The 17,534-nt window shown below is 50.9% G+C and overlaps 1 protein-coding gene across 1 annotated transcript in view; it reads left to right on the top strand.

The window, feature by feature from the left end:
- The window catches only part of Asb2 (ankyrin repeat and SOCS box containing 2), a 48,659-nt gene that overhangs the window by 11,804 nt on the left and 19,321 nt on the right, over positions 1–17,534 (top strand). The window contains exon 2 of the mRNA XM_076551297.1: positions 9,655–9,919. Within this exon, the coding sequence (XP_076407412.1) occupies positions 9,655–9,919 (265 nt within the window). The remainder of the gene's footprint in view (positions 1–9,654; positions 9,920–17,534) is intronic.

Genomic DNA, 17,534 nt, shown 5'->3' with positions numbered 1-17,534 from the left:
TGGCACAAGTAGACCACACCTGGTATGTGCCGGGAGCCTTAAGACGGTAATTGGGAGTGCTGTCTTCTTTCCCTGGATGGGGACCTGGAATGATTTAATAATAAATAATTCAACCCATGTTAGCTGCTATCTATCAAAAACTTAATGTGAGGGAAATATTTCCCTGACCCCTCTCAAGTCCACCATGAGTGTGAAGTGACCATTAACTCCCCTTTACAAGATTTGGAAACTGAGGCTATGAGGGGTTAAGGGTCTTGTCTGAGGCTGGGCAGCAATGAGGAGCTGGAATTGGAAATCAAACTTACGCTTCAGGACCTCAAGTACTCGTGTTCACAGCCACAGCTCCCATGGTTCTCAGGCTGGCAATGTGGTGGTCGGCATCTCTGTGAACCCAGCAGGGTTCCCCTGGCATCTTCACAGCATCATTGGGTACCATGTGTCGCCCAAAGACTAGATCCAAGAGTCTTTCTGAAGGAGACACAGTAATGTCTCCAGCCTGTCCCCTGGGCTGCCTCTTTGGAGCTGCAGAGTCCCTGGCGGCCTGAAGGGGGAGGAGTGGCCAACCTTGCCACCCATCACCAGCACTTCAGGCTGCTGGCAGATGACAGAGCCTGGTATGTCTACAGACTAGGCAGAAACTGGGTCAGGGCCCTGGAATCCTGCGTCTAGCCCTGTGGACTGAGCCATACTGATGTGTGGCTGGATTCCGTAGGAGGACAGAGCCTGGGACACCGGCCAGTTCCTGCAGGGCCTGGAGGCAGTGGAGGGGCCCTCCACCCTGACTGAGACAAAGGTGACCTCCTGGCCCTGGAGAGGCAACAGCTTAGGGGCTGGGGGAATAAGAGGGAACCCAGGCTCCCTGGGGTCCTGTTAACTGCTGCTCACAGGCAATGCCTCTGGCGGCCTTCAGCTCTGTGAGGGACTGATTCCTTAGAACACAGTATTTGTCACAAAACTCAGAAAAGTATTTTTTCTTTCTGTTCCTCCCCTACTCCCCTGCACCCCTCTCTCAACCTCTTTCTTACTGTCTTTTGAGGTGTTTTTAATCAATGGACCCCAGGCCCCAAATCAATAAATTATCAAGTTGTCTTTTTAGGATTCCAGGTGGCTTGAGAGAGATTCACGAGCCATTGTGAACTGGACAAGCAAAGGGAAGGCAGGGTGTTCCACTCCAGACAGAACCTCAGTTTCCCCTTTCTGTACAATAGGCCTCTGGTCTGGTAGTGGAGTGAGGGCAGAGTCAGCTTAGGACAAGATCAAATCCCATTGGATGACCTCTCTGGGCCTCAGTGTCCCCTCCATACAAAGGAAGAAGAGGCCTGTGTGGTGGTGTTGACTGCACTCTAGCCCTGAGCCTATCATATCCCCACACAACAGTCTCCCACACACAACAACTGAGCAAGACTCAGAATCCCCAAAGCCTTGATACCCCGCAGTCACAGGCTTGGCTGTGACCAAGGATTTGAGACCAGCCGCCGAGTCAGCTGTGCTGAGAAGCTGTGAGGCCCTGTTCCATGTGCTTGTCCTGGAGAGGCACCAACAAATGTCTACTCACTTCAGATAGGCATCCAACACCAGGCCGAAGAGCGACTCCACCCAAGTCCAGCTTGGCCAACCAGTGAGTCATTTACAGTGCGTGGGTGCAAGGGGGATTGACTTGCTATCTCAGGTGATGGTCACCCCTCGTCTAGGAGGGAAGGTCAACAGGCTGGATCTGGAGGGTCTCTTGCTCCTCTGATGCAGATGATAAAATAGATGTTAAGTTGTGAAGACAGAGGCCTATAAAGGCTGACACCAGAGGCCCTTCAGCCCTGTTCCTTGCTGTGGTGGCTTGAATGAGAAATGCCCCACATAGGTTTATGAATGTGAAGACTCGGTCCCTGGTTGGTGACACTGTTTGGAGTGGGACAGACTCTGGGGAGGTGCAGCTGTACTGCGGAAGTGCATCTCTGGGGGTGGCCTTTGAGAGTTTATAGCCCTACCTCCAGTTTGCAGTTTTTAGTTTATTACAGCAACAGGGAAGCAATTAATACACTCATCAAAGGCCCACCCTGGGGCTTCGGTCTGGGTCTAACCTCAGCTAGGGCAGCAATAAGATGCAGCAGGGTGAGGTGAAGAGTCCCTTGTAGGAATCTTTGCCATCGCCCTCAGCGTTTGGGGCTAGGGGAGGGGGTCGATGAAGAAAGGGATAAATAGATGTACCCTTGGCCACTGACGTTCTGGGCCTCCGTCTCCCATCTTTACCAGAGGGAAGGAATATTTCCCAGGGTTGCTCTACTTTGCTTCTCTGTTGCTGTGATAAAGACATCGACTGAAAGCATCTTGGGTGTTCTGCTGGGAGGATTGGTTTGACTTACACCAAACCAACTGATTATACTGATTATCGGCTCCTCTGCCCTGGCCTGCTCAGCTTGCCCACTTACACAGCCTAGACCCCCTTGCCCAGGGGTGGCACTGCCTATGGTGGGCTAAGCCTGCCTTCATCAATTAAATGTCCACAGGCCAATCTGATGGAGGCAGAGTCCCTCTTCCCAGGTGTCCCACTTTGTGTCAAGTTGACACAAACTCACCAGCACAGGCACTGAGGTCAAAGGATTCTGCTCAGGACAGTGGTTGACCACAATTCAGGGTCCACAACCACGAGTGTGGGTTTTTCTGTTCAGATTTCAGAGCATGAGGAGCAGGCAGGGAGAGCAATCTCCAGGTCTCCCATGAGCCCTGCTGGAGAACGAGGAGTTTGATGGTAGAAGGAACATTGCGAAGAATAAAACTGCATACCGGGGGTGGGAGGGGACAAGGAACAGCTCAGTAGCTCCCCACTTCCTCCTCAGTCCCAGGCTAGTCCAAGCAGCCTGTTTTCAAGATCACCCGAGGCTAAGGGTCTTGGACCATTTGGGAGACCCCGAAACTCTCACAACACATTGACAGGCACTATGTATGTGTCAATGGTACATACAGAGTTGTTCTTAGGCATCTGCTGGGATGCATTCCTGGAACCTGTAGATAGCAAAATCCAAGTTGCTTAAGACCCCTAGGGAAGACGTGTAGTATTTGTATAAAGCGTGCACACATTCTCTTATCCTCATTGAAACCATCACTGGATTACCCATGGGCAGTCGTTACACAGTATTGTTTAGGGAACAATGACAGAAGTGATGTCTATACATGTTCAAGGAACAATGTCTACAGGTATTCACCATTACTTGAACATTTTTCTGGATATTTTAAACTTTCGTTAGTTGAATTCATAGATGTAGAATCCACAGATTCAGAGAGCTGATTGCACATATATACATTCTTATATGTATATAATATAGTATCTATTACATGAAGGGTTTGTATGATTCAACTACAAACACAATTGTGAGTATCAATTTATTATATATGCACATATAATAGTATATACATATAGACAAACTTTTAAAAACACAAAGTCTTTATTCTTATCTCCAGCCTCTCCTAAAACCTTAAAGAGCATCAGGAGGGGTGCTGGCTGGGGAGATGACTTGGTAAGAAAAGCACTTGCTTCACAACCATGAGGACTGGAGTTGGGATGGCAGCTGCCTGTAATCTCAGCACATAGAAGGCAGAGGCAGGGATCTCTGGGGCAAGCTGGTTAGTTCTGAGTTCATTGAGAGACCCTGTTTCAAAAAATTAAATAGAGATACCCGATGTCACCCTCAGTCTTACATGCACACATTCACACACTTTCGCCTCCCCTGTACCCACACATGTGAACACACATGCATACGTGTGTGTGTGTGCGCGCGCGCGCGCGCGCGCGCGCGCGTGCAAGTGCAAAAAGTAAAAAGAAAAGCAGCTGGAGGCTGCCCTTAGCTATGCGAGACAGAAGTCTTGTGTAAAGTAAGATGTAGCCTTCTAGTCCCGCCCTTATCACTGCATCTCTCTGGGTGTTGCTCAGTTTCCCCATTGTCAGCCAGAAAAACACCCCTACCACTGACTCTCGATGTCAATCGAGATGTTCAATCAGCAACCAACCCGAGGGCACACACTGGTGGCAAGAGAGCCTTCTCTTGCGTTGGCAGTACAGCTCTGAGGTGACACCCGGCTCAGCGCCATGGCCTTGCTCAGGAGCACGGTGCAGCAGCCTGCCCTCCACACTCATGCCCCAGTGGATATGTGACCCCCAAATGAAAACCGCACACTGTGCTTGCCGTGTGCCCTGCATAATTATGGAGCTGAAAAATCTCCTCAGAGTCGCCGTTGTCCTGTGCAGATGGTCACCTTGTACAGAGTGAAGCTGGGAGTGGGGGAGGGGGAGGCCAGGCAGGTGGTCCCCCAAGGTCTAGAACAACTAGACTGTGGAAGGGCCGGGGCATTTGGGAGGAATGGACACCAGCTCTGCATCAGGATGGATGAGGGAGGACATGGAGTCCACCCACCCCAGCTCTGACCAGATCTCACCATGCCATACTGCTCAGCTTAGGAGCTGACAGCCACCCTTTTCACGAGAGAAGAAGACAGGTTTGGGGCTCCTTTCACTTTGGCCCACCCTCCTTTTAAATGGAGGAGAGTCCAGAAGAAGGTAAAACCGTCAGATGGCCCTTCTGAAAACTGTCAGCCAGGGCAGGTCCTGAATGGACACGAGCAGGTAAAGGCTGCTTCCAGGGAGCTGCAAATCATATTCAGATTTTTTCCAGGCCCTGGATGTATGTCAGATGATGTTCTGTACATTTGCAATAAATTATGCATCTTGCAACAGTCCAAGGCCTGCTCACTAACAGGATGAGGCCTGCTAGTGAGCAGGCTGCAATCCCAGACACAGCCAGCAGATGGCAGGGCAAGGCTAGAGTAGGTGGCAAGGGGGTCCCCAGCCCAGCAACCAGCTGGCCCTCCAGGGAATTAAAACTTATGCTGATTCTACTGTTTATTCTCGTGCCCTTATTAAATACCTATTGTGTGCCTGACCTTCAGTTAGGTGCTGGAGTTTGAACAGGAATATGAAACAATGTTTTATGGATGCCACAGGCTGGAAAGGTCATTGCAAGCAATTCAGATGGCCAGCAGTCTAGAGGGCAGCTGAGAAGCGACCTCCTCAGCTCTTCTGTGAACACAACACATCTCCCCTCATACTTAACCCCAGGTCCCTTGCCAGAGGGGCTGGGTGCCAGAGGATGGCTGCCTTCTAGACATGCCCTGTTTCTTCATAGGGCACCCCGGCATGATCTCCTCCCGCTGAGGCCCCCAACACCACACACAATCACACATAGGAGGCTCAAGGAAAGCAGGAAAGGAGGTTCATCTTTCAGCGCTGTTTTAACCCTCATCACAGTCCACTTGGGATCCACACTTGGCCCAGTTCACAGACTGGAAACCGAGGCCCAGTTGGGAAAGCACTGTTGTCTGCTAATTCAAGTCCTCCAAACAGCTACTCCCCACTACTTTACAGAGGCCACCTGGGAGGGGACCCAGGGAATCAACATGTAGGGCAAGCACCTCAGAGGGCAGGAGGGGCCTCAAGGGAGGCCTAGCTTCCCTGGGTCAAGCCTGCATGTGGGCTGACCAGCTCTGGACCACCGCTGCATGCCCTGGGCCTGGCCAGTCAGGGCTCATGGACCCATTGTCTCTGGGAAATGGATATTCCTATCCTAGGTGGCCTCCCAGTAGTTCTTGGCACTCTGGTCTTCCTCCAGGACTCAAGCCTGGGGCAGGAGATGGCCCACCTGCTCAGGACCCACGTTATGGGCTATTGCTCTGATCATCACTTCTGGAATTTCAAGAGGAGCATTTGGTGGATCAAGATTTCAGTCCCAGTTTCCCCAAGGCATACCCTTCTCCTACTCTGAACCTTAACTGTTTCTTCTGTAAAATGGGGTGAATGACATTTAATTATGTGTGTGTGTGTGTGTGTGTGTGTGTGTGTGTGTGTGCACTTTCGTGTGCTGGAGCTGGGACAGAGGGACCCCAGGGCTCTAGACAAGCACTCTACCTTACAGCTACTCTCCTTGGAGTTCTAGAATGATCAGTAGGAGCAAGACGTCAAGTCAGAAGTTTTGGAGTTGGGAGGGCTACTGCAAGGCAATGCCTTGTGGACAGCATCCAGCCCTGGGCAGAGGCTCGGAAAAGGTTTGGGCTCTATTAGTTGAGGGAATGGGAGACTAGGTGGTCAGTGAACGCTGCTCAGCCTGGAGAGGCACACTGTGGCCTGTTCTGTTAGGGTCTCCAAATCAACTTCTGCGAAGTTCTCATTGACCATAGCCCATGACTCCTTTTGGAATCAGGATGGAGTCTGGAGGAAGGACACTTGCTGTGGAGCCTTAAATATTGTGGAGGAGTTCTGAGAGCAGAGAGAGATGGGGAGGCATGTCAGGCACAGGCCAGGAGAAGATGCTGGGGTAGGAGAGAGCCTCGTGGGTGTCGGAGAAGGTACCACCCAGGTGTCTGGGATGGAAGGTTAGGGTGTAGAGAGGAAAAGGCGGAAGGCATAAGAAGCAGATTTTGAAGGGCAGGAAGCTGGGGCAAGAGCTTCCTTCACAGGCAGAGTCGGGGCTGGGGGCAGTGAGCACAGGGTGTCACTTGGTGAGTAAGCGGGGAGGCCAGGCCAGGGCGACCAGCATGGAACTGACTTAAGAGGCTGGAGAGAGCGCAGGGGAACGGTACCGGGGAGACCTCTGCATGGAAGAGAGTTGGTGTCCCCGCTGTCCTCGCTGTCCCCGCTGTCCCCGCTGTCCTAGCCACTTTGATGCTTTAAGTCTGAAGCCTCAACTGGCTGTGTTTGGGAGAGCCCAGAATTGTTGGGTAAAGTCTCTCCTTTGCTGGGGATCCATAGAGCAAGTAGGGACTGCTACAGGGTTTAAAGCAGAGCTGCGTTGAAGGGCCTCATCATGTGAGTCCATGCTAAGTGCGTGTGTGTGTGTGTGTGTGTGTGTGTGTGTGTGTGTGCATGGGTGTCCCCCCCAAGTACTGGCCCATTCCCTGTCTGTGTTTTCTGGCCAGTGGCTCCTATCTGCCTGGGCTCTTCTTCAAATACAATTGACAGGTGGGTACCTGGACCACACTCCCAGGACTCTGAGTGCAGGGGATTGATGTAGGACCCTGGCACGGTACTTTCTGATTGGTATTTTCTGTATTTATTGAGTCATTAGGTCACAGCACAATGTAGTATGTGCATGTAGAAATATGTGCACACAAGTCACATGTGAATGCTTTCAGGAACCCTTACAGAGACTCACTGTGCCATGAAAATACTCAGCAGTGGACACTTGAGGAACCTGCCTCCACTGTGGTCCCCACATGCTCCAGCAGACTACAGCTTCCCGAAGAGAACTCAGCCTCTGATATAAGCATGATCATGTAGATGCATGTGGCTTCCACACATGTGAACCATGTGTATAAGTTCTGGCCATCCTGCTCATTTGGCTCACTATTGTTTTGACCCATCCTCGTGCAAAGCCGCGTGCTTTCATGGGTGCACATTCTCCATGATGCCACCATCCCGTGTGAGTGCATTTATTTTGGTGGGCATCGTGGATCTGCTTCAGTTGGGTTTAGATGAATGATGTTGCCTTGAATACTCTAGACCTCACTTATCTCTATACGTCCCCTAGTTCTTTGGAATGTAGCTGGAAGAAGATCGCTAGGACATTTGGATGGTCAGCCTTAGCATACGCCATTGGCTTTCCAAAGTGGTTTGCCATTTTCCACTTCTGGTGCTGGGGAGGCAATGGCCCTACACTATGCCTGGTGACCCTGTAGTCTCTGTGGTGACCCCACACACACACTCCCTGGCATTTGCATTTTCCACCATTTTCATTTGAGCTGTGTGGGGCAGGGGAAGTTGTGTTGCTTTAGATTTGAGTCCGAACCCCTCAACCTTAAGTGAATGTGAAGTGAATGCCTCTTGGTGTTTTGGCTGTGGGCCATTTGGATGTCCTCTCTGAGAAGGGTTGGACTGGTCTCCTGGGTACCAGTTAGCTGGAGCCACAAGAATGCCACACAGCAAAGCAGTCCTTAGATGGAGCAGTGGTACCCAAGGTCCATACCGGCAGGTGGGAAAGACGCTGAGCTGCAGGCTGGGGCTGGGGACTGCGACATGGAGGTTCCTACTCACTGAAGGATAGTGCGGCATGGGAGTGGTGTTGACCTCCCATGGGCTGAAGGGGGCTTCCATCAACTGGACAGCGACCCCTGCTGGGTGGAGCATGCCTACCCTCAGGAGCCTGATGTGTTCCGGGTCTCAGATAGCAAGGAGGCAGGTCTCCTGGGAAATTCCTCTTTCCACTGGGCACGACAGAAGGGATCTCTCATATGCCCAGTGTGTTGTGCCCACCAGCTTCCACTTGGCAGAGCAAGTCTCAAAGGCTTGGGCCCAATATCCAAGGAGAAGGAGAAGGACATCTGTCTCTGGGGGAGGGGGCGCATATATTTGCCAGAATAGAACATTGGCACTTGGGGGGGGGAGCATGTTTTTTTAAAGACCTCATATGACTTGAATGCTCAGCCAGGGCTGAGAACCATTGACCTGTGGTCACGCTGCTGCAAGCCAGTAAATATCACAGGTTGGGCTGATTTGATTTTATTGCTCAGCCTGCTCTGTTCTCTTTGAGGCATTTGTATCTTCTAGAAGAGAATCCCTGTAATGAGACTGTTGTGATGGCTGGTTTTAACCAGATCATGCCATCCCAAGCATGAGCCCATGTCTGACTCATCCACAACATTCTCAGCCCTCCCACAGCGAAGAGCAGTCTTGATGTGCCAGTGTGGGACACAGCTGTGACTGGATGGGAAGAATGCACATGACACTGTGTGGGGTCATGAGGCAGGATTAAGGATATTGAGATCTTTGTGTCCCCAGAGGGGTGCCTGACCCAGAGTAGTTGCACAAGAAATAATCTCTTAGTTAATGTATGCAGTCATACCTGTATAGGTAGGTTTCCCGGAATGGAAATGGGGAGTGGGTAGATATCTGCATAGATAGGTTTAAAAAAGAATGGGTAGGAGGAGGGGGGGAAATGTGGCTGAGGGAGTGAATGGATAGAAGGATGGATGATGGACAGGTGGGTGGAAGGTTGGACAGATGGATAGATGGATAATTGGAAGGTCAGTTAGGCTGGCAAATAATGGTGGATGAGAGAGTTGAGGGGGTAGTGGTTGGGTGCATGTGCTGGTCAATGGATACAAAGATGGATGGATGGGTAGGATACTTGGATTTTGGACATGTGGGCAGATAGGAGGATGAATGGGAGAATGGGTAGCTGTAGGTAAGTAGACAGATGCATGAGAGGATGAGTAAATAGATGGTGGTTTGAAGGCTAGGTGGATTGGTGAATAGATGAGGAACAGGCTGTGTAGATGGATTGATGTTTAGACAGATTCCATGACCAAATGAACTTTTTTTTAAAGTGTGGGCTGGAGAGATGGCTCAGCAGTTAAGCACACTTGCTACTCATGCAGAGGATCCAGTTTGGTTCCTGACACCCATGTCAAGAGGTGCACAGACACCTGCAACTCTAGCTGCAGGAGATCTGAGAGCTGCTTCTGGCCTCCATGAGCACCCACACTCAGGTGTACACACTAGCATGCAGGCCCACACATACATGTTCAAAGACGTGTGACTGCACAGCCTTCCCTGTGGGTAACCACGGCTGTCTCGTGGAACACTCAGTGACTGGGGTGGTTTTGGTTTTCTCACAGGGATTTTGTCCCCTGCTGCGTGCTTGCTACTGCTGCGTCTCGGAGGAGAAGTGGCCAAGATGGCGACTGAGATCACCACTCGGGGCAGACAGCGTGCCATCGGGCATGAGGAATACAGCTTGTATAGCAGCCTGAGTGAGGAGGAGCTGGTCCAGATGGCCATCGAGCAGAGCCTGGCAGACAAGACTCGGGGCCCAACCCCTGCTGATACTACTGTGTCCTCTCAGACCAACCACCAGGCAGGCCATTTCCAGCCATGGACCGGGTAAGTGAGGCAAGGCTGATGAACGGAAAATGGACCTCTGGGCATCCCCCAAGCTTCAGATGCCCCGGGATGTTCATACTGAAACAAAATATCCTGACCTCTGACCCCTTAATGGACTGCATTTGTCATTTAAAGTCACTCTTTGGTGTCTCAGTGGGGTGGGATCCAGGATGCTCGTGCCCCAAGTATCTCACATAAAATAATTGTATTTGCATATAACTCACGAATACCCCAACTGTATATTTTAAGTCATCATTAGGTCACTTTTAATAACAAATACAAATGCTATGTAACTAACTTATATATTATCTGAGGAATAACGACAAGCAATCAGTCTGCACAGTTCAGAACAGACAGGTTTTTCAAATATTTTTGATCTGAAGTTGACTGACTCCATGAGTGTGGAACCGATGCTTTCTTGGGGTTGATTCTATATGGTACTATTTTGAAAATCCTCTAAGGACTCGGTAAGTGGTCTCTATGTTGGGGAAACCAAAGCCTAAGGCTGACTAACTGGTCCAGGGTCACAAGGCCAGGAACTTGGAATTAGCTAGCTCCAAAGCCCAGACCTGGCCTTGCCCTACTGATTTATGCCTGAATGCAGAGTGCGGCTAAGCTCCCCCAGGCCAGTGTCAACTGAAAACACCTGCAAAACAAAAAGCATCTATCTGCCTGGCACCCTCATCCTGCCCCATTCTCCCTGCCTCTCTCTGGCACCTCATCTTCCCAGCTGCTGGCCTTTCTAACATTATGACCTGAGGTCACATGAAAAGCCACAGACACAGTCCACAGTACCACACAAATAGCAGGAGAAACAAGTGAAAATTTACAACATTTTATAAAAATTTATTTTTGTGACACTGTCAAATTACATAAGCTCAAGCTGATCTGGAACTTACTTGTGTAGCCCAGGCTACCCTCATACTCTCAGTCTACCTGCCTTGGTTTCCCCATTGCTGAGAATTCAGGTGTTCACACCATGATCTACAATTTAAATATATTTTATTAATTAAATGTTTTCATTTATTTTATATACTGACCAGTTTCCCCTCCCTCCTCTCCTCCCATTCCCTCCCCCCCACCTCCCATCTACCTCCCCCTCCACATCTACTTCTCTGTCTCCATTCAGAAAGGGGCAGGCCTCCCATGGGCTTGAACAAAACATAGCATACCAAGTTGAGGCAAGACCAAGCTCCCCTGCATCAAAGCTGGGCGAGGCAACCCAGCATGGGGAATAGGTTCCCAAAAGCCAGTTCAAAGGCCAGGGACAGATCCTGATCCCACTCTGTATCATCATTTCTACTAGACACCAATATAAAAATTATGCATGAAGGGCTGGTGAGATGCCTCAGTGGGGACAGGTGGGTGCTTCCAAGCCTGATGGCCTGAGCTCGGTCCCCGGTACCTATGTGTGGTGAAAGGGAAGAACCAAGAACTTGTCCTCTGACCTCCACATGGGTACCTCAGCACACATGTGCCCACACATACACACACATAAAATAAGTAATGCTTAGTCGTCTCTTGTCAAGCTTTTAAAATCATATGCATTTCTCATTCACAGCCGTCACATTCCAAGTGCTCCTCAGCTACGTGTGGCCAGCGGCTACCAGACTGGCCAGTTGCTGATCTAGGGGACACTTTCTTTGCAGGGGCAGTCAGAAAGGTCCTGGGCATTTACTCCTCAAGCACTTTTAGGAAAGAAATGTATAAATTGTGGGCATGCTTTTGTTGCCCCACCAAGCCCCAGCCAAAGTTATGTGTGTTGGAGGTAGGGTGCAAGGGGCAGTAATTCCTGTAGCAGATGGTGTCTGTGTGACTGAGCGCCATGGTTCTCAAATCTCAGTGTCTCTAGCAATCAGTGACCCCTAGGAGACTTTGACCTTGGAAAAGTCCCCCACTCCCTCAGCAGTTCTGCTCCCTTTTCTAACAACTTTAATGTATAGATCTTGCTAATGTGAGCCACAGCAGACATGACTCGTAGTGAGAGATGAGGCATGCCAGCCCTGTCCCAGGGTGACAACAATCTGTCTTTACATCAAGTCACATTGCTCTTTGCTAATGTTAGTTTACCTGCATCTAACTGGCTGTGCCAAAGCCAGGGTACCCTATGGTACCTGAGGAGTCCCTTCCACAAGGATGTCAGGCAGCCTCCTTGGGCAGTAGCGAGGAGGACAAGACCTTCAGGCTCCTAAGCTGGCCCTGACCACATCCCACTGGGGCCTCAGAAACCCTGTGCAGGGACCTGGCTCATCCACTTCCTCTTTTGGCTGGTTGAGCTGAAGTCAGACATAGGTTCCTCTTTCTCAGGAGAGGACCAGATAGAGACAGAGAGGGAACTGCTACAGGAACCACACATCTCTGGGTGCCTACAGTGTCCTCCCCAGCTCAGAAACCCCTCCTGGTGTGTGTGTGGGGGGTCCTTAGAACTCAGGACCTTGAGCTTTAGAACTGTCCCCTTCTGTGAGATAAGGAGGGAGAAACACACTGGGACATTTACATCTGTCCAGCCTGGTGGGTCCCATCTGAAGTGAAACTGTTTGTCCAAGGTCAGGCAGTCTTCATCTGGATCTGTCCCATGACAGCACCTTGATCAGTCCCATGGGGCAGGCTCCCACCAGCAACACCCCCGAGAGAGAGAGAGAGAGAGAGAGAGAGAGAGAGAGAGAGAGAGAGAGAGAGAGAGAGAGAGAGAGAGAGAGAGAGAGACACTTAGAGCTGTGCTGTGTCTCTGTGCCCCTTTTAACAACTGACAAGACAGGTACCCAGCAGGACCAGGTAGTCTGTAGGCTCTGCTGATTCTGCAAGTCAATGCTTCTTCTGCTCTCTTGCCCTCACACCCACAGAGGTCTAGGGTCCCTGCAGACTCATGAGCAGAATTAGAAGTTAGAGGGAGTACAGGACCTACAAGTCCTGCTCATCTCTCTCTGGGTATGACAATATCATCAAATAGATTTAGGGTGTCACATAGGCTCCAGGGACTCCTTTCATCCTTCGGGTCCTAGGTTAGCTTTCTTTCTCAGTGAGTCCTGCCCTAACCACTTCCAGGTCAAGCAGGCTGAATGTACTTTCTGTCCTGGTGGTTCCTGCATGGATAGCCCTGGATTTTACATGTGGAGGCCTCATTTGCCTGCTTCTGTCAGCAGCCTGTGAAATTCCAGGGGTTCTCAAATCCCTCATCTGCTCTCTAAAGTCCTGGTCATGGCCATATGCCAAACGGCCATTTATATACAAGGGAATGGGTGGACAGAAGAACAAAAGAGGCCATGGAAGAGGTTGGAGGTTCAAGTGTTTTCTGTGTCATTTACTGGATGTGCGACCACGTCAGGTTGGTTATCCCCATCTCAGTGAGTCCTGCCCTGACCACTTGTTACTGTCCCTTCTCAAAATGGCAATAGTTAAAGCTTGCTCATCTTGTGGTATATGTTTTTCTCATCCTTTTTTCATCCTTCTGGTGCGGGGGATGGAACCCAGGCTCTTGCTAGGCAAGCATGGTACTGCACACTCCAGCCCAGCCTCCCCCCAAGTCTTCAAAAGACAAATGTATGTAGCAGGCTAGGGCCATCCCCACACCCTGCAGCTTGCATTCACTTCCCCCTGTCCCCTAGGTGAGTCCCTGGGGCCCCAACCTTATGACTGCCTCAACTTCACGGACCAGCTTCCGTGTCGAGCTGGGAAAGTCTCTTGAGAGTGTTCCCAGCCACCTGACGACTTCTTGGGGACGAGGAGACACACTGTTCATTTCTGTGTCTCAGTGCCTTTGTTACTGTAGGCATCTAATGAATATTTTCAGGCAAATAAGCACTTCAAAGCCAAGAGCATACTTTGGGAATGTAATTTGTCATTGTCTTCAAAATGGAGCATGGGGTCCTAGAAAAGATGACTATGGAGGACGCCAAATAAAATGTACGGTCTCTTTTTAGAACCATCTCCCCACAACCAGGTAAAGGAACAAAGTTGAGCACTCATGAAAGTCATTTGCCAAGCCTGGCCCCCAAGAGCTCCCAAGAGGCATACCCAGCTCCCTATCCAATGGGGAAGTGGAGTCCATATATCCCTGAAGTAGAGAGCCTGAGCTTACTATGGATGGACCAGCAGTATGCAACTAGAGCGGGTCTCCCAAGCCTTCAAATGCCTGCACTTTATTGGAGGTCGCTCTTCTCAGAAGAGACCAAGGAGGGAAACACAAAGCCAGACTTGCTTGGGATGGGGGGGGGGGAGGGGGAGGGGTGTACAGCCGCAGATGATTCCAATCCGGCTACCGCACCTACTGTGCACAGCCTGTGCTGGGTCCGTCCTGGCACCCGGTCATGCCCTCCCTGAGCTTGCAGCCGGAAGAAGGCAAAGGCTGAAGGTGAACCGGAACCCAGCAGGGCAGGCACAGTGGTGGGGCTTGGTGTGTGTTCGACAGGGTGGGGGTGGGGGGTGCGGTGCAGACAGGCCCTACCTGAACCTCTTCTAGTTCATAACCTGTAGCCACATCCCACGGAAGCATGCTCCTCTCAACCCAGATGACTCAGCCCAGTGGTTGGTTCTGCTGGGAATTCCCCTCACGCAGCCAGCAGAGGGGAAGTGGGCCTTTCTACTTTGCTTTGAAAGCACAAACCAGCCTCCGTGTCAAGCTGGCTTCCCATCCAGCCTGAGACTCAGAGCTTGGGTACTGTGAGCAGCCACACAGCTAACCCCCAGACCAAGGTCATGCACCCTAATTTCAGTGCTCTTAGAGCGACTTCTCCTGCCTTGCTCTCAACCCCTTCCTGCAGCTCTGTGGGTGGGTGTGGCCTTGTCACGCACATGTGGCCTCTGAGCATTTAAGGATCCATAATGATACATGACTTAGTGATACAAGCCCAGTCCCCGACACCGGGTTTGGGACAGAGCCAGGGCTGGCACATTGTGGAACCTGTCATGTCTGTTTCTTCACCTGACAGAATGGGAATGACACACCCTTGCTGCTGTGGGAGGTGGCAGGAGGGTGTTTGGAAGGGCTCTGTGAAATTTGTCCTGCACGGCAGAGACCTGTGACCCTGACCATGTCATTGCCCTGCATCAGCCTTGGTTCCTCACCTCGGCTTCCCTTCTTGCTGTTACCACTCCACATTGACTGGTCCTTACTTTAGGGGAATGTGGCAGTTTTTGCTAGTGTGCATCATCTTGCTAAAACATTTGGACATATCTAGGGACAAGAGGCCACGTGGACCAGGCATCCCAGGGTTTCACGGAGAGCTCAGACTTGCTGACTACAGAGACAGCCTGGCCAAGGCTGCTGTCCCAGGGCCAGGAGGAGAGAGGGGAACATGGGGCCTGTACAGACAGGCCAGGTGAGACATCCTTATCCGGGCTGGTGGCTCTTGGATCTGTGTCAGACTGAGCAGCTTCAACCACACAGGCAATGATGAACCCCTAGTTTGGTCCCGGCCCCACTTCGCAAGTAAAGAAACAGAGGCACAGAGTTCAACAAAAGTCTGTACACATTGAAAGGCACAAAACCAAAACCAGTGTGGAGGTCATGGAGCCAAAGGGAGGGTTGGGAGGCAAGAAGAAGCCAGGCTCTGCAGGATGGCAGGGGCTTAGGAGCTGTCCGACCCTCGGCTCTGCTCACCTGCTGTGTGGGACTCTGGGCAGTCCCCACCCTCAGCTTGCTCATCTGTAAGAGGCAGCACTATTAATGCCCATCTAATAATACAGGATGGAAATTTTGTTTGTTTGTTTTTTGGGACAGGGTTTCTTTGTGTAGTTTTGGTGCCTGTCCTGGATCTCTCTCTGTAGACCAGGCTGGCCTCGAACTCACAGAGATCCACCTGGCTCTGCCTCCCGAGTGCTGAGATTAAAGGCGTGGGCCACCGCCGCCCGGCAGAATGGAAGTTTCTAAATGAATGCAACGGGTGTCTTACACAGCTTGGAGATGTGTGGAGGAGGGTTAATGAGTTGGGAATGGAGAAAGAGAGTGGAGACGAGGAAGACAAAGGTGGCCAGGCCTCTGGCCTGATTTGATCCTAGCTTCCTCTTCACTTCTCTCTCCCGGCCCTCGCCTCTGAACCACAGCCTGGCTTTGCTGAGGGAGGGATCCGCAGAATCGGAGGCCCTGTCCTGCCCTATAAGGTCAGGACCCTTCCCAAGGTCTTCATTACAGTATCTGTGTCCCATGGGTACCAGACACAGAATGATGCCCCAAATTCTGCAGACAGTCCCCTGCCTCAGTGTCCAGACAGCAAGTTGGGGGGGGGGTGCTTGACATCAAGGTTGACCCACTAGGAGATGAAAAGGGGCCAGGTCTGTTGTCTTTGCACCCCCAGACAAGACCAGAGCGGAGTGGCTGTCGCATCTCCATCACCCCCCAGAAGGGCTGATGGAGAATGAAACACTGACCTGAGTCGAGTCCCTCTGGTGTCTGTCTTAGCTGACTTCCTTCTTCCCTGGGGACTAAAGCCTGAGAGAAATGGCTTAAAGGAGAAAGGATGTATGCAGACTTTCAGAGGTTCAGTTGTGGCCGGCAGCCCTATTGTGATAGGCCCGAGGTACAGCAGAGTATCATGGGAGTGGAAACGCAAGGCTTAGGAGGCCGCTTGCCTCACAGTAGCCAGGAAGCAATGAAAGAGAGCAAAGGGCCGTACTGACTGGTTTCTGTGTCAACTTGACGCAAGCTGGAGTCATCAGAGAGGACGGAGCCTCCGTTGAGGAAATGCCTCCATGAGATCCAGCTGTCAGGCATTTTCTCAATTAGTGATTGATGGGGGGAGGGCCCAGCCCATTGTGAGTGATGCCATCCCTGGGCTGGTGGTCATGGTTCTATAAGAAAGCAGGCTGAGCAAGCTATGAGGAGCAAGCCAGTAAGCAGCTCTCCTCCATGGCCTCTGCGTCAACTCCTGCCTCCAGGTTCCTGTCCTGTTAAAGTTCCTGCTCTGACTTCCTCTAATGATGGACTATGACCTGGAAGTGTAAGCCAAATAAACCCTTTCCTCCCCAACTTGTTTTTCAGTCATGGTGTTTCCCCACAGCAATAACAATAACTATAACAATAGCAATAACAATAAGCAATTACTAAAACAAGGGCCACGGACCATTCCTGTCAACTGGATCTCAGCTCCTATATTTCCACCACCTCCCTACGATGACATCAGTCCTCATTTAGCTTCTGTTGCTATGGCAAAAATATTCTGACAAATCAGCTTAGGAGAAAAAGGGTTCACTCCAGCTTACAAGCCCAGGTTCTAGTCCATCACTGTGGGGAAGTCACAGCTGCAGGAGCCTGAGACATGTGGTCACATCACAGTCATGGTTAACAGCAGAGAGAAACGAATGCCTATGCGTGCTTGCTTGTGCTCCTCTTGATTTCACTACTCTTACACAGTTCAGGAGCTCTTGCCTAGGTAATGGTGCCACCCACAGTGGACTGGGTCTTCACATATCAACTTGACTTAATTCAGACAACACCCACAGACATGCCCAGAGGCCAACCCGATTTAGGCAGTCTTATTGAGAGTCTCTTCCTGGGCGATTCCAGGCTGTGTCAAGTTGACAATTAAAGCTACCTGTCACACCACCCAATTTTGAACCAGTCAGTGTGGATCAAAATCCAAGGATGAGAACAGAGCCCTCTTGATCCCATCACTTCCCC

Source organism: Peromyscus maniculatus, chromosome 14 (genome assembly GCF_049852395.1).
Source record: "Peromyscus maniculatus bairdii isolate BWxNUB_F1_BW_parent chromosome 14, HU_Pman_BW_mat_3.1, whole genome shotgun sequence".
Taxonomy (NCBI): domain Eukaryota; kingdom Metazoa; phylum Chordata; class Mammalia; order Rodentia; family Cricetidae; genus Peromyscus; species Peromyscus maniculatus.
This window is presented reverse-complemented; position numbering and strand designations above follow the sequence as displayed.